General features: G+C 44.8%; 1 protein-coding gene across 1 annotated transcript in view; it reads left to right on the top strand.

The window, feature by feature from the left end:
- Nucleotides 1–19,532, top strand: part of ADAMTS9 (ADAM metallopeptidase with thrombospondin type 1 motif 9) — a 154,641-nt gene extending 135,109 nt beyond the window's left edge. Inside the window, exons 31-40 of the mRNA XM_075287475.1 lie at nucleotides 11,898–12,068; nucleotides 12,483–12,677; nucleotides 12,946–13,078; nucleotides 14,100–14,194; nucleotides 14,300–14,394; nucleotides 15,730–15,863; nucleotides 16,452–16,543; nucleotides 18,037–18,141; nucleotides 18,586–18,680; nucleotides 19,047–19,532. Coding sequence (XP_075143576.1) covers nucleotides 11,898–12,068; nucleotides 12,483–12,677; nucleotides 12,946–13,078; nucleotides 14,100–14,194; nucleotides 14,300–14,394; nucleotides 15,730–15,863; nucleotides 16,452–16,543; nucleotides 18,037–18,141; nucleotides 18,586–18,675 — 1,110 coding nt within the window. The 3' untranslated portion in view covers nucleotides 18,676–18,680; nucleotides 19,047–19,532. The remainder of the gene's footprint in view (nucleotides 1–11,897; nucleotides 12,069–12,482; nucleotides 12,678–12,945; nucleotides 13,079–14,099; nucleotides 14,195–14,299; nucleotides 14,395–15,729; nucleotides 15,864–16,451; nucleotides 16,544–18,036; nucleotides 18,142–18,585; nucleotides 18,681–19,046) is intronic.
- Nucleotides 19,533–25,120: the final 5,588 nt, after the last annotated feature.

The following is a 25,120-nucleotide window of genomic DNA, read 5'->3' as shown; positions in this document are numbered from 1 at the left end:
GCTGCAGCTTGAGTGCGTTCGTAGATTTTTGTCAGATTGCCAGAGTTTACACTCCGCAGGGATTCAGTCTGCTCCTGATACAAATCAGATGACTGATGGAGAATTTTTTTTTTTTTTTCTCCTAAGTCCAGCGAGTTCGTCTGCCAAAGAAGGAAACGCGTGCTGAAGTGAAGCAAGTAAACGTGGGTTTTATATTTCCACGCTATATTACTCGGGTTTCGTTCACTACTCCATATTTTTAATCATTTATCCACCTATAGTAGATTAACTGATGGAAAGAAAACCTGCGAGTCTCATGTATCAAAAACCTCTAAGGCTAAGACCCCACGTAGCGAGACGCAGACAAAAAACAGGACCGAAACGCAGCGCTTTTTATTTTCCGTAATATTTTTCACAGATAGTCTGCCTCTATTATACCTATACAATAAACACCATAGTGTCCATAGATATAATTGTCAGGCTCTTATTTGCGAAAACTATTGCGTTTTTGAAATCGCGGCTTTTCCGTTGCAGATTTTTTTTCTGCAATGTGTGGAAGGGATTAGCAAGAAAAAGTAAAACGCAGATTTTTTTGGTGCATGTTTTCGTAACGTGGGGACCCCCACCTACAAGGAAAACTGGTCTTGTTCTGTATGGCAGCCATAAGAGCTCAGATTTTATTTTCTAAGGCTAAGTTCACATCGGAGTCTCCGTCACAGTGTCAGTGGACAGAAAAGTCCTGCACAATGGACACCCCACATTCCCCATTATAGTCAGTGGGGACCGCCGGGCTCCATATGTATACACTATGGCTACATCTGTAGCATCCTCTTATGGACCAGAACAATGGACAGCTTGGTGCAGATGTGAACTTAGCCTAAGAGCTAGTTCACACGGGGCAGGGGATGGCATATTTTGATCCTGATTTCGCGCCTGCCTCGACTGTTGCGGCTTCCAACCGTCACGGCTTCCCGCTCCGGAGTAAGCCCAAATAAATGGACCTAGTTCGGAGGGTGCTGCCGTGAGGCGGACGCCGGGGCTGAATATGCCGCCAAATCCCCCTGAAGAAAGGGCGGCTCAATTCTTTTTCCGTGAGTGGGAACATATCACTCACGGAAAAAAGGACGCTAGCGGTCTACTTAGACCTCTATTGTGAGGGGTCGGATTATGATGTGGATTCAGCGCCAAAATCAGCCCCATGTGAACGAGTACTAAGTCACGTCATTTGATGGAAAAAATCACAAGACTTTTTTTGGACCTTATCACACTAACTATTTCGTGTTCCAAACATCCTCGAAAAACCATCATATTGGTATGGGTTTGATGGCCGTCAAACAGATTGTCATCAACATCCTTTAGCAACCGTCCCAATGGGGCAAATTTATTAACGGGGTTGTGCGGCGAGTTAACTTCACCTTAAAGGGGTTATCCAGTTTGTAACATTGATGGCCTGTCCAATGTAGCGCCATCCATAGACTTCAGTAGGACAGCACTGCAGTACCACCACTTGCCACTAGAGTGAGAAGTGCGGCTTGTGGTAGGTAAACATTACAGAGAGTCACGCTGTCTCGGTACAGGTGGTCCCTGGTGTCGGACCCCTTCCCTATCCTAGAAAGTTATATGAGTAAGGCCTCTGGCACTGTCTAGAAACACCCAAGCACATTAGAAATACCCCCGAAAACTCCTTCCCTTTTTGTGGCCCAGTAAGGCCAGCTTCATACAGGCCTGAAATACGAACCGTATGTTGCCCATATTTCATGTCATGCCACAGACACCAATAGCCCTTGACAGATCCCACTGGTCCATCGCGGTTTCGTCGCAGTGCACTTCAATTAATAGAATAAAATAGCTCTGCATGCTCGAAACATGTTCAGATCTTCCAACAGAGTAATGAACAGAGTCTTCGACTATCTTGGTGAAATATGACGCAGGAAAATTCGCAGAGGGTGTTAATCGGGCTCCGCTATTTCAGTGGTCCAGCTATCCGTTGTTCTGGTTTTCTGGCGGACCAGAACAACGGACAGATGACGCTAATGATGTTACCGGCAGCTGTTTAAGGCAAAGGCCACACATAGTTAATCGCAGCTTAAAAATACATAGAATGGGGGAGTTCTTGTTATAATTATATTACATTAACGTGACGGTCAGCTGCAGTCTCCTTTTCAGGCCTGTTTTGGTCGCCGCGTGTCACTGAAGGGGTTAACGCTCCTCAATGACTTCCTCTGTAAGGTGACTTGTCGGCAGGGTTAATGAATGCCACCTCAGGAGCTGTTTTCCTCCCCGGAGATGCAAGTTATAAATCTCGCGCCAGCGGTGCTTGTGGCTTCTGTGAGGTTTACCATATAAAACACATAAAAAGTGACAACTTAATTCTGAGAGAAGGAAGAGGAGGGAAGAACCTGGGCCCGTTCCAGGAAGTGTGCGGAACAATGGCACGGGGTTAATGACTGCGATGGACTCCATGCAGGTGTTGTCTTACATTGCACTTGCTGCGTTGTCGCGATTTAGGGCTTATTCACACAGACATCACAATGAAGGACTGTTCTCACATGTCCGTTTTTTGATGGACAGACCCTTAGAAGGAAGTGGGGGATATTTTTCACAGGTGCAACTCCTTGTTAAATGTTGTGCCCGTGTTAGGCCTCGTTCACATCTGCGTCGGTAATCTGTTTGAGGGAGTCCGCACGGGGACTACCGAACGCTTTTGCAAGCGGTGTGCAGTGAAAGCACACGGACCCCATAGACTATAATGGGGTCCGTGTGCTTGCTGTGAGATCTCCGCAGGGAACATGCGGAGAGGAAAGAACTTCACAATCTATTTTCCTGTCCGTATGACTCGTGCGGAGATCTCGCAGCAAGCACACGGACCCCATTATAGTCTATGGGGTTCATATGCTTTTACTGCACACCACTTGCCAGTGCATTCAGTAGTCCGCTCGGGGGTCCCCATGCAGACTCCCCTAACGGATTACCAAGGCTCAGTTAGTTTAAATGAGCCTTTATAAACTATGTGCACGTTGCCCGTTTTTTGCTAAAAAAGAAATGGTGCAATTGCCCGTTTTTAATTGCCCTCTAACCTGATGGGCTCTTTTATGCTGCGCATGTACTGGAGAGCGTTTACACCCTTTTTTTGCCCCTTTTTGGGCTAAGGTGCCACATAGGGGGCCGCAAGCAAAAAGCACTGCAGGAAAAACTGCATCAAAAAATGCATCGAAAGTACGCAGGCAAAGTTTTGGGGCGCAGGTGTCTGGAACCAACTCATTGAGGTCTATGGGAGAGTTTTCTAGACACGCTCAGTGCAGAGAGTGGGAGTAGATAAGCTGTGACAGTAGTCAGTAGTGGATGTAATGGTAGGTCAGTGGTGTTATCTATACAGGTGTTATCTTCTATTGTAATCCTATCTGCTATGTATTGATGTGATTGCTGCAAATTCTATTATTAGATCTCATGGCTTCAGCTTTTTTAAAATATCGATAGTAAGATGCCAAATTAAAATCAAAAACATCAAAAATTCTTCAAAAATATGGGTAACCAAAAACAGTGTAAAAATAGGCCATTGTCTGGTAACACCCAGAAGAAAAGGATCAAATGTAATCTTAGTACATAGGCCTAAGTCAGCTTGCTGCCACCAGTTTACTAGCACCCAAAATGACTGGCACTAGGGCATGAGGGGAGTTGGCGCCCCCTATGACTGGAGGTCTTTATATTAACAATGTAGATTCAGAGAGGAATACAGGTGACACGTGTGACAAACTTTTTACAATAATACTGTAGCCTGTGACAAGAGGTGGAGCAGGCCGTTTGCCAGCGAGGAGTCGAAGCCTCCCATCAGGTTGACTAAGCCGATGTTATGCTGGGTCATTTTCTGACAGCAGGGGGGTGACCTGGGTAACACATGCTTTCCGGGACCCCTTGCTAACACATTTCTGGTTCACAGCAACCCTTATTGAGTAGAATGGCCCAACTCATAACATCCTGTTAGCTAGTCATAAATCAGGATTAGAAGCGAAACGACATTCAGGCCACCTTCCTGCAAATAGGAGGTTTCTTAGCAAGATGCATGTAGCGTAAAAAAATATTGCACCGGTAGACAAAATTTTTGTATTGCTGTCAGAGAGCTTTAGTGTACAGATACACGAGCAGGTCCTTGCCCGCATTCTTCCACCAAAGCCCACATCAAATAACCTTTTAGGCTTGGGCTGTATAGTGACATATGTCGTGCAACAAAAAGTTGCACAGAAGTCATGCAACAAATTTCAATGTATCTCTATGGTTGTGACTGCATGGGTTTTGGATACATGCTCTTCACTCTTTAAGTCTCGGAGTGTAATAAGGGGGAGGCCCAAGGGATATGTAAAAAAAACCCCTTCCCTCACTTCTTTTGGGCCTGTTCATGGCATCTATTGCTCTCCTCGGTGACATCATGCGCCGGTGGTCACCACTGAGGCTGTAATTGGGGCTCAGCGATCACATGGGCAAGCCGAGAGTCATGGCCCCGGGAGCATGATGTCACTAGGAGAGCATGGACGCCACAAGGGCATACCTCCCAACCATGCCGTAATCAGCAGGACAGTCCTGTCCCATTTAGCAGGAGGTATGTCTCGGTTTCAACTCATCTGCATGGAGCCCTCCGCTCCATGCTTTACCATTCAGCCCCCATCTCTACATTGGGAGTAATAGGCACAATGTGAGGACATCACTAACATCATGCCTACAGCTCCCAGAAGACTTCGGTAGCAGAGACTTTATGAGAAGATCAGCAGGGAATGGGGTGAGTATTACATTTTTTATGTGTTTCTTACCAGAATGAGGACTTTAAACAGTGGGGGCAGCTGTAGTGGGGAGACATTATCCTATTGGAGTAGATGAAGGGGGACATTAAACTGGAGGCAGATGGACAGGGACATTAAAATGGGGGGCAGTTGGAGGGGGACATTACTCTGTTGGAAGATAGAGGGGGACATTAAACTGTGGGGGCAGATAGAGGGGCTCATTCTGTGTACTAGCAGCCTCTTATTTACAACCTAGCTATATTAAAAGTGTACAGAGTAGCAGAGTTAAGGAACAACAATTATATAAGACGTCTTCTATCTTCCCCTCCTCTTTTCTAGACTAATATGTAGAAAGTAGATCTGCCTGAAAAGTGGAGAAGAAAACAGATTTCTTTAATAAGATATATTACAAAGTTTATTTTTTTATTTTACCCGTACAATGCATTTATACAAAGGTGCAGCTTTACCGATTCTGGAACAGTTGGAATTTTTCTCTGATCTCCACCATTCCCTAAGCCAACCAGTACCCTGCTCTACACTGATGAAAAGTAAGCAGCCGTCTGATATTTTGGTTTGGCTTTCATCCCAGGTCATATTTATAGGCTTCTTGAAAGTCAAGCATTGACCTATAGGGAGTTACCTTTCAGGTGATGGTGCTAGAGAAACAGTTTTCCCTTTTTCCATGAAAGAAAGCTTTCATTCAGAATTGAAAAGCGCTACAGTACCATTGATGGCCACTACACATTATATGGCGCTGTACCTGTTCTAAAACACAATAGCCCCTTCTATCAGTTGGTAAGACCCAAACCAATGTGATATGGTGGGGATATCGGTAAATGGCAATTGGTAAAATAATTCCTTTTTGATGCATAACTTCACATTTTGGAGAGGGACATCATTTACAGCAGTTCTACCATGAATCCTACAGTATGTCCCATCAGCCATACAGCGTGATCCGGGCTGTATTGTACAGTCTGTACTGTCCATGTGTTTTTGTACTGACATATTCTATTCTAAATCACAGGCTTTGTAATGTTTATACAGTATTTTATGCTACTCATTCCTGAGGACATCCATGTAATTCACTCTGAGACATAAGGCCAAGAGTCTGAACCCTCGTATCATCAAACATTAGGTTTGTGATGCAGATACTCTCAGAGAATCCAAGTGCAAACGTGTAGTACATGCATCATTTACAGAGTCAAATACATAGGCTAAAATTGTTTTGATCACTGTCATTTCTTTATCAACACGGATCCAAATTTCAGTACGTAAAATCTCCTAATATATCTGTCTAGTGGTCAGAACTCAGTTATTGTGTTAGTTACTCATTTATATAGAGGCCAAGTTAATGGTGGTGCAGAAGCAGTGCCACACCTGTCCATGGTTGTATCTGGTATTGCAGCTCAGCGGAGCTGTCGATGATTGTGCAGGTTGGTGGCAATCAGTGTAAATGTAATTGTGCACTGGCTTGCAGCTGCAGATACTGATGTCCGGGGTGGGTGGCCATAAGAGGTGGCAGCTACTGATGCCCAGGTGTGTGGCCATATGGGGTGGGCAGCTACTGATGTCCAGGGTGGGTGACCATATAGGGTGGGCAGCTACTGATGCCCAAAGTGGGTGGCCATATGGTATTCATATAGTCAGAACTGCTTCTCCCTCTTACCATGACCGATGCACCGCTCCTCCATCCAGTCATTACAGAGCTGCCACCCAGAGCCACCGCTCCCTGCAAGGCCCCAGGAGTCCCACCCTTGGACACATAGATGCTGCAGATCCTTCTTTCCTGCATATGTTATGGTATGGCAGGTCCTGACAGCTCTCACAGTGGGATGTAGAAGTGTAATTTGCTGTTATTGAAGATGCACCATCTGTGACTACAGGACTCGGGCTCCCACTTACTCAGGTGTCCCAGTCCACTGAAGTGGCTCACGTCTTAGATATACTGTAGGTGTCCCTCTCCTTTTTGCAATTAGGTTATATGGCTCTTCCAGCTTGCCTGGCTTCTCTAGATGTTGCTTCCTTATTGGAGGCAAAAAAGTAACCTACTAATTTAAGCAGTAAAATACATAACCTGACTGTAGGCGGCAAAAGGGTTAATGTTCAAGCGTAGCTGCGCATACAGGCCGTGGCTATTGTTTTAGCTTGGAGCTCTGTTAAAATTTTACCAAAACTATCAATAATTGAGCGGATCACAAGCTCTTAACTTGGAAAAAAAAAATCTAGAAAGATGTGCAGTAGTTAAGAGGTATGTAGTCCTTGTTTTAGTGGAGTCCCGAAACGGCCCTGGTATCCCGGGTTTAGTGTCCCATTCAGTCCGTGGTGTTCAGTCATCTCTCATGCGGTATCTTACTAGTTTGGTTTAGTACCTTCATTCATTCAGGAGTGCAAGGCAAGGCTACAAAGAGTATCTTACACTCTGGAGGACTCAGCATCTCTATATATTACATGGACAGCCCACTGATACCAATAGTCATCATGTAATACTTCATTTCCCCTATAGGAGTGCTGCAGGAGAATAGATCACTAGCAATTCCTTGGCCAGTGACAGCTGATCTTTGGAGATGACACTGTAGTAGGCTTGTGTCCATGGTCTGTTATCCAGTAGTTTGGTGTCACCGCTCGATGGTGGTCACCCCATAACACATCCAATACTGACATTACTCAGAAGTGTAAGAAATATTAGTTCTGCTGAAACTGAAGGCAGAGGATACGTTCCAGTGTCCTCTCCTCCTTCAATAGATGTCTCGCTGAGTAAACATTGGAAGGAAGCATGGATGGCACTTAACCAAACTTTTTAAGGACCCCCAGATATTGAGTTTTGTATGAAACTCAATATCTGAAGCCGATTTGACAGGTACCGCCTTCACCTTTGTTAATAAAGGGGCGTTGAAGTTCCTTTCCTGGACTGACCCTGTCCCTATTCTACCCCGAAACCTGAGAGACACAATTCCATTCACAGAGTAGTGACAATGCCAGGTTACTTAAAGGAATTCTACCATTAAAATCAAATTTTTTGTCCATCACACGTAGGAATAGCCTTAAGAAAGGCTATTCTTCTCCTACCTTTAGATGTCTTCTCCGCGTCACCGTTCAGTAGAAATCCTGGTTTTCGTCTGTATGCAAATGAGTTCTCTCGCAGCACTGGGGGCGTCCCCAATGCTGCATGAGAACTCTCCAGCGCCGCCTCCATCTTCTCCAGGAACGGCCTCTTCACATGTCTTCTTCTGGCGCTGGGGTTCAAACTTCTAGGCCTGGGGCAGAGCCGACTGCACACGCCTGTGGCCACAAGAAAATGGCCGCTTATACAGTAACTAAGCAGCCATTTTCTTGTGGCCTGTGGCGAAAAAAACTAAGTGGCTCCCATTGAAGTCAATGGAAGCCTTTTTTGCAGGCGGATTTTGTGTCAGAATCCGTCTGCAAAAAACTCCATGCAAACTAGCCCTAAATGGGAGCTGAGGTGCAGTAACACAGCACAGCCATGACACAGTGGGTGGAGCTGTGCACTGCCAGCTGTATAACTGTGCTGCTCCTGGTACAGATAATATATGGCAACAAACTACAGTATGTCTGCTAGCTCGGTGGATGTGGGAGGGAGGTTATTGGTGCAGTTAACACATTTCAGGAAAGTACCATATATACTCGAGTATAAGCCGAGTTTTTCAGCACAGTTTTTGTGCTGAAAAAGTGCGCCTCGGCTTATACCCGCGTCATTGAAAATGTCACATGACTGGTCCGCAGTCTGGGGCATTATCATACAGGCCCAAAGCATTATGGTAGCAGTAGCAGCCTGTTGCCATACAGGCCCCAAGCCTGTGCTAGCAGTAACAGGCTATTACTACTACCACAGGCTTTGGGCCTATATGGTAATATCCCAGGCCACGTGACATCTGGAATATTACCATATAGGCCTGAAGCCAGCTAGGATTAACATGAGCACAAACAGACTGTCATGCATTTCCCCCCTTGGCTTATACTCGAGTTTTTTCAAGTTTTCCCCGTTTTTTGTGGTAAAATTAGGGGCTTATGTTCGGGTCAACCTTCCTATATTCACATTTGGCACTGTGTATTTGGCCACCAAGCACTTTCCTGGCACCTGCCATATCTAGATTTTTCTACCATACTACTGCAGGGGGCCGTATACCTCCCAGCTCAGACTTGGCATTGCCTATGGTGATGTCATGTGTATGTGCAGCTGCTCAGCCATAATACCCTCCTCTGTAAGACCATAGCAGCTTACTAGTGCCACCCATACTATTACTAATGCATGTCTATGCAGATTACTAATGGCTGACGTCTGAGGTTTATTAGATGTAGGGGTCTTACATATGCAGAGATCGGATGGTGCATTGACTATTATTTATAACCGCAGTCATTGCTGACGTGCCAGGGTGACGCGAGGCCGCTTATCTCAGATTTATTAGTACACAGAATTTCCTCTGTACTTACCGGCTTAGAGAACATCTCCTTTATTTCTGGAGAGGCCGAGTTTGCTGTCATTGGGTCTTTTTTTTGTGCTTTAACATCTTGTCATTAAACCAGCTTGCATTCGTGATCTATAGACTTCTAGCAATGTTCAGCAGCCCTAAGGAACTCATTTTTTCCACCTTGATTAAAACAAAAAAGGTAGAGTTTGCCATCTAGGGGTCAAAGATACGAACTGCACATCCATATAGATGGCTAAAGCGGTTCCTACTTGTGACAAGGGTCCTCTGACAATAAACTGATGACAAAGTGTCACCTAATGATCAGCTGTAATCTGTAGGAAACCTAAGTAAGTGATTCATTTCCCTGCAGCGCCACCACAGGTGAGATGAAGCATTACATAGTGCATCTTTAAATCAATGGATATGTAATGCAGAACAGATCCCCCAGAGAGAGGGGCACTCTATGTAATCCCTACATTAAAGTGGTTTTCAGGATTTGGAGCAACTTCAGGGGTGAATGTAAAAGAAATAAGAGACGTATCTATCCTCGGTGCTCCGTTGTCTGCTCTCGATCCCTCAAGTGCTTGAACTCATCGCACCAGAAGCCATGAGGCTAGCCCTGGAGCTTGACTCATAATCGGACAAAAGTCTGGCCTGCCCTGGAGATAGTGGGCAGATCAATCAGATGAAATAGCCAACGTGGCACTTGCACTATAGGTGTGGACATGCTCCAGGTGATCAGACTCTTCCTGTATCCTTGATAATGATATAACATTTTCTTGGGAAACCAGAAGACATCATAATTTGATTTACTGTGTGAAGATTGCTACGTTGGAATACAGTGTTCTGCTTCTAATTGACGGCAAGTGGGGGGGAAGTAGTTCCGCCTGTCAATGAAATTTTGGATGGTAAGAAATTTCCGCTGTATAATAAGGCGCAAGTGTCGATAATGGGTCTGTAAAGCGGTTATATGTATTTTACTGCCGCACATGTGTAATTCATTGCTGGTGATACAGCGACATCAGCCCAATGTCAGGATGGTGCAACAGTGACACATGGTGGACAGTAGAGGATCTGCAGGCCAAACACTCGCCAGTATATCCTAGACCTATGCTATAGTTGTACAATGGAGCGGTGTATGGCAGTGCTGTAACTAGGAATGGTGGGGCAAAGACCCCCACCGACTGATCCCCCGCATTCCTGCACACAGTATTATGCCAGTGGCCCCTGCACACAGTATTATGCCAGTGGCCCCTGCACACAGTATTATGCACCATAGTGGCCCCTGCACACAGTATTATGCCCCATAGTGGCCCCTGCACACAGTATTATGCCCCACAGTGGCCCCTGCACATAGTATTATGCCCCATAGTGGCCCCTGCACATAGTATTATGCCCCATAGTGGCCCCTGCACACAGTATTATTCCCCACAGTGGCCCCTGCACATAGTATTATGCCCCATAGTGGCCCCTGCATATAGTATTATGTTCCATAGTGGCCCCTGCACATAGTATTATGCCCCATAGTGGCCCCTGCACACAGTATTATGCCCCATAGTGGCCCCTGCATATAGTATTATGTTCCATAGTGGCCCCTGCACATAGTATTATGCCCCATAGTGGACCCTGCACATGGTATTATGCCCCACAGTGGCCCCTGCACACAGTATTATGCCCCATAGTGGCCCCTGCACACAGTATTATTTCCCCTAGTGGCTCCTGCACACCGTATGATGCCCCATAATGGCCCATGCAACCAGTATTGTGCCCATTATGGACAACCATGAACAATTATTATACTCTGGGGTCTTTTCAGAACCCAAAGTATAATAATTGGAGACCCAGGGGAGGATACAAATATAAAAAACGCTGTTACTTACCTCACCCGGGCTCCAGTGCAGTCCCTACTGATGTCGGATATCTTCAATGACATATGGAACCTCAGTTGAGCTGGGGCTTGCGTCACGATGCATAAAGACACAAACCCTGGCCCTGTGACGTCAGGGATGTCACACAAGTAGGCCTGAAGCCTGCCTAGAGCCAGGAGAGGTAAGTAACAATGTTTTTTATGTTCTCTCACCTCCCCTGGGCCTCCAATCATTATACTTGGGAGTCTTTTCAGACCCCCGAGTATAATAATAGTGTTTGTGGGTCCCACAACCTCACTTACCTGGCTCCTGCTCACAGTGGCCTCCACAGAAGGAGAAGTGATGGCGGCCATGAGCAGCAACCAGGATCGGTAAGTAAATACTCCAGCAGGTAAAGGCCTATTAAAAAAAAACCAAAAAAAAAAAAACCTCAGCAGTGGAAGCTGTCACCGGACCCCGTGGCAGCCGATACCACTGCTATCCCGGTAGTTACGCCCCTAGTGTACAGCCTATTAGGCAGAGTAAAGATTAATATGAGGTCTCCTTCTGTTGCACATGTGAAAGTGTTTGTAAGCACCATCTCCTTCCATGTGAATGTCTTTAGTAGTTCAGCACGTGGAGTCAGATCCCTACCAGGTTCTCACCGCTCACTAGTCACTGCGCCTCTAATGTCAGGTTGTGAAGATGTTTTTGTTAGGCCTCACCCTTTTATATATGGGGCATAAGGAAGGTCGGAAGCAGAATTGTGAATGCTGCAGTGGAGAACAATGGGTTATAATATATGCAATGCTATATACATAATGCAATGTAGTTACAACATTTCTTAACGCTGTTTCGTTTTCTTATTGCAGTGCAGCAAGACTTGTGATGGAGGATTCCGCTACCGTAAAGTGTACTGCACTAATGGAGACAAGAAAGAAGTCCCGGCCTTCCACTGCGATGATAAGAGCCGGCCGTCTGATGTAGAGAGCTGCAACCTGCAGTCTTGTGAATACATCTGGATAACTGGGGAGTGGTCTCAGGTACTAGCAATGATTTTATTGCATTTTATGACATCATCTTGTGCTAAGGACCTGGGGTTGGCATTATAACGCACACTAGGTTTCTGGTGCATGTTATCCCTGCTCTGCACCGCCCACTATCTTTTATGGCTAAGGCATCACATAGCAGGCTTGAAGGGGTGCAGAGGGTGCACCAGGGCCCAGGAGCCTTAGGGGGCCCATAAGCACTGGCATCACTATTGAGATTGCAGCTTCCATCTGGCCCATAAGCCAAGGAGACCCACAGATTACCCTAACCACATTAAGGTGGATTTAACTCCTTAGCACCTGTAACCATCACTATCAAGAATTCGCTGTAGGGATGAGGTAGGGGACCCCGGGCAAAAGATTGCACCGAGGCCACTATCTCTGGTTGATGTATAATTTGTATTTCAGTGTTCGGTGACGTGTGGCATGGGCTATCGGCAGAGACTTGTGTCGTGCAGTGAAGTGTATTCTGCAAAAGATCATTACGAATATGGCTACCAAAGTTCAGCAAACTGCCCAGGAACCCAACCTAGCAATATGCAGAGCTGCTTTTTAGGAGAATGCCCTGTTATGGCTTCATGGAGGGTTGGCAACTGGGGGAAGGTGAGTATACTAATATTCCTATTACAGCATGTGATATAACACGCGTGTTCAGGGTAAAGACGAGGGCCCTTGGAGAAAGGGTGCCCAGTCTAGTACTGGGTGGTGAGAACCAATGCAGGACCTTCACCCTGTTGGCAGACTCTTCTGTGCCAAGTGGCTTAATGTGGGCCTAGTTTACTGGGTGCATATATCCATTCCATGGCACCATTTCTCAGCATGGTGTACAGGTGATTCTTCCTTCTTACACTCTCTTCTGTTATATCTGCAGTGCTCTGTTACCTGTGGAGCGGGTTTTGTGCAACGTTCTGTGCAATGCTTGACCAATGACGACATGCCCAGCAACAAGTGTCCTATGGATATGAGACCAGAGGAGAAGAGGCCATGCTATAATCCTCATGACTGTAAGCAGATTTCCATCAGTGGTGCGTGTTATATATCTCCTTCTGTCCCTGCACTGAGGACCTGCAGAAACACAAAAGGACCCATTTTTACAAAGTCATCCCTACATAGAGTCCCCTTTACGATGTCTGTATGCCCTAGGGTTTGGGGAAAGAGGTTGTCCAAAAGTAAAACTCACTTAACAGACTTCTTAAAGACACCCAGTTCTCAGACCAAAGCCCTTTAACCCCAAACCTCTCAAGAATAGACCCATCAATAAATACAGAGCAATCCCCTAACCAAAAAAAAACTCCTGAGTTAATACAGACCTCAGATCAGACTCACTAAAAATGTAGACCACTTAAAAATACAGAACCCTACGCCCCTCCTTAGAGACCCAGACCTCCTAGTAAACCGACCACAAACCAGGACTCACCCGTAACAGACACCAGACATGATCCACTAAAATACAGACCCCCCTATTTAAAGGCCTAAGACCAAACCCAAATTTCCCACTTTACAAACCTCAGACTAGTTGTGACAGCTGAAGCTTTGTCTATAGGTTATGTCTGGTTTTGAAGCCCATCGCCACTTAAAGGGGTTTTCCAGGCTTATTAATTAATAGCCATTCCTTAGGATAGGTTAAGAATTAAAGATTGGCACGGGTCCAACACTTGGGCTCCACCGCCGACCAGCTGTTGGAAGAGACACGGCGTTTGAGTGAGCACTCCGGCCTCTTCACGGAAAACCAAGCACAGTGCCGTACATTCATTTGAATGGAAGTGAGCTGTGAACAGATCATGTGACCGATGAACATGATGTCACATGGTGTGTGAAGCAGAAGTGGCAATGGGGGAGGTGATTTGCAGTCAGTGAGGGTAGGTCATCACCTAACAAAGCCCAGAAATCCCCTTTAAGTGGAGACACAACCTACGGACACTTGTGGCGCTGTTTCTCCAAGAAGGCGACCATGTTTTTCTACATTCACTTCAAAACAATCATCTTATACGACCGCTAGAATAAAATACTTCATCTATTTTTCAGGCGATTTACCACACAGTTGTCAAGACGTCAAGAGACTGCGGAGGGTTAGCGAAGATGGTGAACACTATATAACAGTGCAGGAAAAAATCATAAAGGTGACTCCATCTTTCATGCAGCACATTCCATGACGTTCTATGTTTTCTATTATTTATAGATGGCTGCCGGCGCTCTCACACCATTAACAATTGGTTTTCTTTCAGGTTTATTGTTCCGGGATGCAGTCAGACAGCCCTAAGGAGTATGTGACGCTCATAAGTGATGAGGCAGAAAATTACTCCGAGGTGTTTGGCTACAGGTAGGATTGAAATAGCGTATTGTGTGCTGTGCTGACACACGGGGCATTGGGGGCTTAGGATGATTTTAGTTTCCGGATGGCGAATTACATAGTAATCCCACATAGAAGGTGCCCCAACCCCCCTCCCCTCCATAACACAATGGCCTACATTCACTAAGAGATGGATTTTATACACCAGTGTTGGAGCTATAGGATTTGGGGGAGGGTGGGGCATGATATCGATGACCTACCCTTAGAATAGGTCATCAATATCATGTTGATAGGGGCCAGACAATCAGTAACCCACCAAAAATCGGTGTGAAGGGGCGTGGCAATCAGACAAGCACAGCGCCATACATTGTATTGTGGCTGTGCTTGGTATTGCAGCTCTATCCCATTTACTGAGCTGCAGAATGGCCATGTGACCAAAGGATGTGATGTCACTAGCCTGCTCAAGCTCCATGGCCTCTGATTGGTGGGGGTTCCAAGATTGGAAATGATATTGATGACCCATGCTGAGCATAAGTCATAAATTATATAGTCCAAGAAAACCGCCTTTAAATAAAAAATTTGGCATTGCTCCCTAGGCCATTATAGGGGTTTTCTTCCTCTATACATCTATACTACCTACAGGATAGGAGGTAAGTGTCTGATCACTGGGACCCAACGATCAGGAGAATGGGGGTCTGAAAATGCTCCATGTGAATAGAGGGTGGGTGTGTATGTTCGGACAGCGCTCCATTCACTGGTATTTCGGGGATGTGATCTCAGGCAGGTCCTTAGAAGTAAAGAGAGTGGCAGTGAAACGCACACACCAGCACTCTATTCACATGGGGCACTCGGGCCCTTGCAGACCTCCCATCCAACCAGATCCGGGGCAGAAGAGGGTCCTATAAGTGAAAATACCCCTTTAGTTAATTGACAGTGTCCTAGGACATGTAATTGACCTGTATTGGCATTACAGAATTACATACTGAACCAATAAATATAGAATACAGTGGCAGAAGTTCCCCTAAACCTTGTGCCAGGTCACAATTGCATCCCCTGCTAGCAAGATCCTTACGTCCCTGCCTCTTCTAAGTGGGACTTTAAACAGCTCTTCAAGGACAGGAAAATCCAATAAACATTTGCATTAAACAGTATAGTAAGTAGAAAGAAGGATTGGGCATGTTGGATCTCAGCATGTCCTAATCCATTGATACTTGCAGCAGCTTAATTATTTTCCCCATTAAGGATCACAAGCTTAGAGTGCAAGTGTTGGGGGGAAGTAAGGAGGAATACTTGTCAGCCAAACAAGTGCTTGATCAAAGTGTATGGTCGACTCTAATAGACGAACTGTATTTTCTTCTATTGCAGACTGCAGAACCCTACAGAATGTCCCTACAACGGGAGCAGGAGAGCCGACTGTCCGTGCAGGAGAGACTACACCGCAGCTGGCTTCTCCACATTTAGTAAAGTGAGGCTGGAGCTGACAACTCTGCAGATTATAAGTGAGTGTCCAATGTGTATATTGTCAGCCTGTGCCATACTTAGGCTAGTTTAACACAGCTTTATTTGGAGCTGATTTTGAGGCTTATTCCATCTCAAAATCAGCTCCAAATTCCAGGCAGAATCTATCTGCAAAAGTTTTCAATGGGAGACGACAATGGACACCTCATTTTTCAAAGTGCTGTCCTGCTCTATCTTCCCATGGATTCTGCAAATGATTCCGCCCCAGAATCTGCTGCACGAGGCTCTGGCATTGTGTCAGGCGCTAGTCAGGAAACCTGCTATTGTTGGAGGTGCAAACAATACAAGGAGGCCCAGCAGACATATGTAAGGAGGGGGAAATTTATTAAGAGTTGTCTAGGAGGTGCAATTTTCCCAACATCACGACCCTCAGGTCACGTGACCCAAAGCACGACTCCGTGAGATAGAAAAATGACCAAGTACAGCCTATTTGGCACAAATCGGGGCCCCATGCCAAAGATGTGCCACTTCTACATCACTTTTCTGGTGTACATAGTAAATTCCCCCGGTGTTAGTTGGCTCGCACCGGTGACACATATTGAATGGATTTACGCTTTCTGTCTCCGCAGCCACGGATCTCCAGTTTGCACGCACTCTTGATGGACGACCTGTTCCGTTTGCCACAGCTGGGGACTGTTACAGTGCAGCAAAATGCCCTCAGGTAAGAAACCAGACTGACAAAATACACATTTCCCATATTGTACTGAATTCAATTACAGGGCTTAGTTGGAAGGAGACAGAAATCATATACTGTACGTGGGAGAAAAATAATTTATATATCGAGATCTTGTAGTATAGGAAGTAATGTCTGAGTAATGGGGTACTGTCTGTGATAGGAGGGAGTGTCCCTAAGAATGGGGCTTGTCATCTTTAGGCTAAGGCTGTGTAGCCATCTTGGCCACGACACCACATCACAGCATAAAGGAAGTGACTTGTACATCGCTGCAACCGCAACACTACAGTCACATGAATCGAACTGAATCCGGACTTGCCATAGCTCTATGACGTACAGTCAGGTGAAGCCTGGCAATCAATTAACTGGAATCTGTGGCCGCTAACGCACGTGTAATGTAATAGCGCTCTTTGGGTTCTAATTCAACTTTCTGGTTTGTTTATGTTTTTGCAGCCAGACTAAGTGTAGACCCTAAAGGGAGAGATGTTTCACCACCTCCACCAATTCAAGTTCTTAGCCTCGGTGTATAGGCGCTGCTTCACTGATTCCGATTCAATTAGAATTTTCTCTCTAGCTCTCACCGTTCCAGAGCTACAAGTGCAGGTAATTTTGGTGCCTGATCTGCTATTTAGCTCTGTAATATCAGAAGGGCGGAGTCAGGCAGGGGGGGGCGTGTCACACCCTTTGTCTGCCCCCGCCCTCTTCAGAGTACAAAGCCTAAATAGTATATCAGGCACTAAAACTAACAGCAGGGATTACTCAGGAACGGTGGGGGCAAGAGAGAAAATTCCAACTGCGCCAGAATCAGTGGAAGGGCGGCATGTGCATGGATTGATATAAATTAATGTCTATCCTTTGGTCCATGGAAAAAGGAGACATGTTCTATTTTGGCCAATTTGGCAGACCACAGAAGTCCATAAAAATCAGACACAGCACACAAATTCAGTCCTTTCCATTAAAAAAAAAAAAAAGTCGCCTATCATAACATTAACAGACATGAAATGACGTTATTGTATCTGGTTTTTTTAAGTCATCTATTTACTGAATTAGTTAAAAAAAAAAAAAAACTATCACCAGCATCAGTGTTCGTTAATGTTATGATGGGTGTTTTTTTTTTGTCCAATTTTTCACTTATTTTTTTAAATTTTGATTTTTCACGTCCGTCATAAGTCTGTTATTTTGAACGGGCATAAAAGTCCTGCATTTCACATTATTATGTCCTCTAAAATATCAGACACGTGACGGATTTAGTGAAAATAGACACTATTGGACAACAGATCAAATCCTATTGAAATCAATGGGATGTTTAACATATTTATTGGGGATCTGTTACGATCCCCAATAAATATAACAGACACGAACAACATGGTGGGCACCTGGTCAGTGGTATTAGTGCCATTGCTTTATTTTATCGGTTCTCTAATCTTGGTATCTCAGTCCAATGGATTTCATCTGCTATATCTTGCCGCTTTTTTTTATAGGGACGTTTTAGCATTAACCTTAAAGGAACCGGGCTTTCTGTATCAGAAGCAACAAAATGGATGTCACAGGGGAACTATGCGGTTACTGAAATCGCCAAATCACCAGTAAGACCTAACATTTTACAATATGTTATATATATGAGTTTTATCCGTTATATGTATGTATATCGTGTAATAGATCAATGTCCGGATCATACAGTTTTAGGGCCCGTTCACACGGGCACAGAGGGGCTGATTATGGCACGTAATCCACGTCATAATCCACCCCCTCACAATGGTGGTCTATGAAGACCGCTAGTGAGATGCCCTTTCTTCAGGCGGCAGCAACCTCCGGAGTCGGCCCATTCATTTGAGCCAACTCCGGAGGGAGAAGACGCAACCGCGACAGTCGTGGCTGGTGACGCAGCTCCCAGTGTCACTCTCGATGCCGAAATCCGCCCCACCGCCCCCCGTATGAACTAGCCCTTACACTGTGACTGTTGCCTGCTGGGTGTTAACTTCTGTCAAAATTAAAATATATTTAAAAAATATATTGTCTTTCAATTTCAGGATGGAACCAAAGTCACGGGAAAGTGTGGTGGTTATTGTGGGAAATGTATTCCGTCCTCTGCAACCGGCCTCCGAGTTCAGCTGTTATAGGACTGGTAAGGATGGGGACGGGGTGAAAAATGAAAAAAAAAACCTGATAGTAAATGGCTAGTTGTGCAATATAATTATATGAATTAGATAAACATCAGCCAAAGCCACCACCAGGTTGGACTAGTATAATTAGCATAACATGATTGGTGGCAAAGTTGTAAAAATAGTTCTGGCACATGGCTATTGGATAAGAAACTGGAGAGGAGTCGCATCCCATTAAGGCTAGGGGGGGAGTTGGCTCTCTAAACAAAGCGAAATGTAAAATGGTGGCAGGCATGGCCCCACATGGCCCTGGAATCCAAAATGGAGGTTATACAGGCTGACATCCTCCACAATACCCATGAAGTAATCTTAGGTGTTATTCCTTCTAGGTGCTTTAAAAACAAGAAGATATGAGAAGTTCAGATGGATAAAGACTCGTGCTGCAATACCTCTTCTTCCTCACCCTATGTACATGTGTAAATAGATTGTATACCAAGTGGTGTATAGAATAATATTTATGTCTGAGGTTATTTATTTTAATATTTTATGTGCATAAAATGTCTCTTGCGAGCCCTTCCCTGTGGGACATGTCTCCAGTCTGTCATGTGTCTCTTGTGGCCCCTCCCCTGCGGGACATGTCTCCAGGCTGTCATGTGTCTCTTGTGGCCCCTCCCCTGCGGGACATGTCTCCAGGCTGTCATGTGTTTCTTGTAAGCCCTCCTCTGTGCAACATATCTCCAGTCTGTCATGTGTCTTGTGACCCCTCCCCTGTGGGACATGTCTCCAGGCTGTCATGTGTCTCTTGTGGCCCCCTCCCCTGCGGGACATATCTACAGTCTGTCATGTGTCTCTTGTGGCCCCTCCCCTGCAGGACATATCTCCAGTCTGTCATGTGTCTCGTGGCCCCTCCCCTGCGGGACATATCTACAGTCTGTCATGTGTCTCGTGGCCCCTCCCCTGCGGGACATGTCTCCAGTCTGTCATGTGTCTCGTGGCCCCTCCCCTGCGGGACATGTCTCCAGGCTGTCATGTGTCTTGTGGCCCCTCCCCTGTGGGACATGTCTCAAGGCTGTCATCTGTCTCTTGTAAACCCTTCCCTTCTGACTATGTCTTCAATCTGTCACATGTCTCTTGTGAGACCTCCCCTACAGGATGTGTCTTCAGCCTATCACATGTCTCTTGTTGGCCCTCTCCCTGTGAGATATTTCTCCATTCTGTGACATGTTTCATGTGAGCCCTCCCCTGCAGGACGTGTCTCTTGTGAGCCCTCCCCTGTGGGACATGTTTCCAGTCTATCTGTAGAAGTGGTTTGGCTGCTTTTTATTACTTTCTTCCCCTTTCGCAGTCCATCCACTGCATTTTATGTGCTCTACATCATATGTAGCATATTGACATGAATGATGCTTTGTTGTCACAGGTTTTACCTATCCATCATTTTTCCAGCCGGCTCATCGGCCTCCGGTGCTTTGCAAGTGTTAACAGTGTATGCTCAGCATTTCCTAAAAAATGTTTATAAGAATATATTGTAATATAAATGGTCTTTCAGCTGTCAATCAATATGGTTGGTCGCCCATTAACCTCAAACACATGCTAATTCTTAGGAAATAATGGGCAGCCATGGAACTCTGGTGCAACTTATCACAAGGGTCTTGTTTTTTAATGATGGCTGCTTAGGGCGGGTTCACACCTGTGCCTGATCTCCGTTTTCAGGTTTCCGTCTTCTGCTGACAGAAAACAGAAACCTGACAGACAATGTCTGCGCGTGAGCGTTTTATGCTCTCCGAAGCTAAACGTTTTTGTTTTTTTTTAACCGGACACAAAGTCCTGCATGTCCGACTTTGTGTCCAGTTTAAAAAAACGGTTTCGCCGCGGACAGCACAAAACGCTCACCGGTGCGCACGGCCAGACACTTTCCAAACTCATTCAAATGAATGGGTTTACAAAATGACTGCAGGTTTCCATCTCCTGACCAGTTTCGGGCAGGAAACAGAAACCTGCAAAACGGAGACCCTGGGAGCAGATGTGAACCCACCCTAAAAAAGACATCTGTTACTCTAGCAGTACAGAACCCTGTATAACCTCAAAGTCCAAGGGGCCATTTTCTATGCTTTCTATTATATATTCATGTTGGGGAATACTATATGCCCCTTTCTACTCACCTCTCCCCTATCCCCCACTGCTTGGATCCTGATACTGCCTGGGTCCTCACTACTCCCAAATTCTGGTGTCCAATACAAAGAGGAAAGGTTTAGAAATGTTTTATCAGCCGATTACTGTCTGACGCGGAGATGGCCAGCGATTGGCTGAGTAGACATCTCCAACTACTTCCTGTGTGTTGGGACACAACAGGAAGTTGAGAGATGTAGTGGACAGGATAAGCAGCAAGAAATATGGGCCACACGTTTAGTGTTCTTAACTATATTTTGCCCCTTCTGGAAAACCCCTTTAAGAAGCAGTGGACTCCTTATATATTTTTGGGTAATGTGAATTTGTTGCCATTTATGGTTCTGTTCTTTTCAGATTGATGTAAATTTTGTATATTAATAGGATTTGGGAACAGTTTTCACATGAAAGTCAGAAATAGACCCTGATGGTAAGTGCCCAAAAGTCACCCCTGGACAGGGTTGTCATCTGCTGAAACTTTGCACCGATACTTAGAATCTGGACCTCACCAGAGGATCCTCTAGTACTCTGACAAGTTACCCAGAATCTAGTAATAATAAAAACCACTATGCTAGTGTGAACAGAGCCTAATAAAACCTGATCAAGTGCTTTGTCTACTTAGCATACCGGTACTTTCTGAAATTTACCAAATTAAACCTTTCAAGGGAAATGCCAAGTATAACGCCTCATATCTCATGTCCAACAGATGGTCAACTGTATTATAACATTGTGAATTCTGTATGTGTTTAATGTAATATTTTATATTAAAAAAAGGGAATTATTTGCACTATGAGCTGAAAGTAAACAACAATGGTGCCTTTTATAGAAAAAAAAAAAATATCTTTAGAAATATTTATTGATTTAATATCTTAAGAATTAAATATTATTTTTTTTTATTTCTATGGAAGTTACAATAAGAAATGTATTCTAGAAAATGTTAATGAACTACGATGAAATATTTTTTTATATGTTGCATGAATTGTTGTATGCCATCCAAACTTTTACGTCCACTGAAAAGAGCCTGTCACCAAAGGAATTCTATAAGGTTATGGTATATGTACAGGTTGCGCCATATAGAGATGTGCCTTGAACCTCGAGGTTACCCATATGACTTCTACCAGAGCTTCACGTCAGTCCAGCACTCTCATTGATATTAATGGAAAGGTGCACGCAATGTCCAACCACCGCTCCTTTAACCATGGAGGACGAAAATCCCCCATTCCTCAGAACAGTGGGGGTATGAGCAGTTGAACCCTCACTGGATATGGGATACTTGCTTTTGTGGGAAAACCACTTTAATGCCCACTGAAGCTACTGATTTTGGTAGGACCAGTCAACCATCTAATGTTGGTCTCCCAACTTTCTCCTAAATGCAGACATTGGAGAAGATAAGGGTCAAGTAGTTGGGTTTAAATATGACCAATCCTTTGTTCTCCTCATCTTACTCCAGTCTCTCCATTTGAAATACATGCTCCCTTGGCTGCACTTGCATTTGTATATTGGGAGGGACGAATGACCAACAGCTGACAGATATGAAATGTTTATGGTCAGGGGTTGTCTAAGCAGCCAGCCATTACACAGGGGACAGGACTGTCTGCTTCCATCCTTATTAAGTATATAGGAAGCGGCTCAGTACAATTGATCAACCCTGGGGATGGCTTTCACCCCCCATCCCCCCGCCCAACCGTAGGATAGGCCATAAAGACCTTAAGCCTGGACAACACCTTTCCCGCTCATTTTATGTCTTCCATTCCTGTCCCTGCACCCTCTTAGGCTGACTCCCAGCAGAAGGAAAAACACTGCCCAGAAGACAGACTAATGGGGGAATCGTTTACAAAACCCACTCACATCTACCCAATTCATGCTGAGGGGGAGTCACCTTAGACACCACCATTTACTTGGAATGAAGAGCAGCTACAAAGGAGGTCTCTGATGCTTCTGTGCACTACTTGGACAGACCATTTTCCGCAGTGGGTACCATGTAATACCTTATTTACTCTGTAGAGGTGCAAAAACTGGGTGATCCTTCTAACATAAAAGAGGTTGTCTAAAAAAGGTAAACCCCTGTATGATACCTACTATACAGTCACTCTATGCAAAGTCATGGGACCTAGAAACATGTACACCAAAAGACATGCATACAGGAGGTGCCCCGGGCCTAGTAAAATTCCTCTAAGGTGATTATGTACCAGAACTACTCATATAGAAATAAGGGTGTATACTTAATTAAATGTGGTCATCCATATTGGACCAGCTCACCAGCATAGTCAATTAGTGCCAGGATAGATCTATAGAGGGTATCTTCAGTTCTTCTATTCCCACAACAATGGTAAATCAGGTTATCAATGGTGCCCATTTGGTCATGACCTCATGACTATCTATGAGTATGCGAGGGTGTGCCTTGTCTCCTCGAATGAAGTAGAGAAAGGTTTGCGAACCTCAATATGGTTATTCCTTTGTTTTCATGGGAGCAGTTAGGTAACTGTTAATATAACTATTCCACACAACTTTCCCATAAACATTAACACTCAGCTCAGCAGAGTGTGCATGTGTTCTGGGTGGGGTAGTAAACCACTACCGGACATTGGGAATGCTGAAAACCAAGAACCTGATCCTTCTCTTCCCCAATATCTCCCATTGGGGAGTCCAGACAGTATTGTACATATTAGATGGTAGGCCAATATTAATCTAATGTCTATGGCTGACCTTATAGTCCTCCCTACTACTTCAGAGAACGTAGATATCGGACATAAGGTGCGGTCTCCAACCTACAGAATACAGCTGGAGCGTCACAAGTTGAGGATCACTGTCCTAGGTAGACCAGTTAGTTAAGGTGACTTGAGTAGAAGGACTGAAGGTTACCCTGCTTATGTCAGCAGATCGTGGCCTAATGTATCACCTGTCTCAGAAACAAAAATTACATTACAGATAACATAGATTAGTAAATAAAAGGGTTTTTTTTGTTGTTTTTTTTTAATGCTAATTTATTTAAAAAAAATATTGAATTTGTTACATATTTATTAAATATATTACAGAAATAGCTAATTATACTTTTATGGTGAATAAAGTATTTCTGCTCATCCGAGGTCTCATCCATTATAGCTTTACAATAAGCTGGATCCTGTAGCTTTGCCTAAAGGGAGGGCTACAGGAGAAATGTTGGGATTTTCGCAGTCCTTTCAAAGGATCTACTGTGTAACTGTGATCATAAATGTGACTATGGACTATTTTTGGTACAGTTGCTAAAGATTGGAGAGAGTCCTTTTCCCTAAACCCCTAACTCTAGAAGATTATAGGGTTTACTGGCGTACAGGGACCACTTGGGCAATGCTAGGTTGAAAATATGGAAAAACCTTGTAGAATGTGGTGCAATGTCCATAGGAAAGCTGCATGTCCTTTGACTGAATGAATACATGTGGTAGAGATGAGCGAACACTATTCGAAACAGCCATTTCGAATAGCACGCTCCCATAGAAATGAATGGACGTAGCCGGCATGCGGGGAGTTAAGCGGCCGCAAAGTCTGTGTGCCGGCCGCTTCCATTCATTTCTATGGGAGCGACTGTTTCGAATAGTGTTCGCTCATCTCTATGTGTTACCAAAATGGTACATCCAAAAGCAAATGAATTGTGCCTCTTTAGCCATTAGGCTAGATGGCCTAGTCATTTCTTCTGATTTCCCTATACACATACATACTTGACTCCACTGAGCGTGAGTGTGTTATTAGTGGGGAGAGGCGAGTATGCCGAGTATATCTAGAGTAGTGGCTTCTCTTCCATATGAACAAAGGATAGGGCATGTTGAAATCCAACATGCCCAAACCTTTTCCCCAACAACTGGGTTTGGGTCTCTATACCCATTAAATGGTTAGCAGGTCCCACCAAAATTAGCAGTGACTTACAATGTTGTGTAATGTGTATGGCCACCTAAAGACAGGCCATTACAGTCTATGGCTAAGTACGAGGAAATCTGGAGCCTAATGGGGCCCTACCTGTCTGTCCTGAAAATTCAGGGTTTGTGTGCAGTCAGTACAGACATACTCACCGGAGACGTAAGAGAGCCGTCTGAGGTCGTTGATGGCGTACCCATGGCCTAACCCAAACCCTCGGGACCCCCATCAGAATACAGAGGGCCACACTATCATGGATGAGCACAAAGTGCAATAAGGGTTAGAGAAGTTGCAGGTGAAGTTTACTGTAGATTTGTAATCCCCATAATCCCTACATCCAGCCAAGTATTGAACACGAATAGGTCAGAATTTCTAGTAAGTGTTTATTAAAAATCTAGATTTTTATACCTAA

This window comes from Leptodactylus fuscus, chromosome 9 (assembly GCF_031893055.1).
Source record: "Leptodactylus fuscus isolate aLepFus1 chromosome 9, aLepFus1.hap2, whole genome shotgun sequence".
NCBI lineage: Eukaryota > Metazoa > Chordata > Amphibia > Anura > Leptodactylidae > Leptodactylus > Leptodactylus fuscus.
This window is presented reverse-complemented; position numbering and strand designations above follow the sequence as displayed.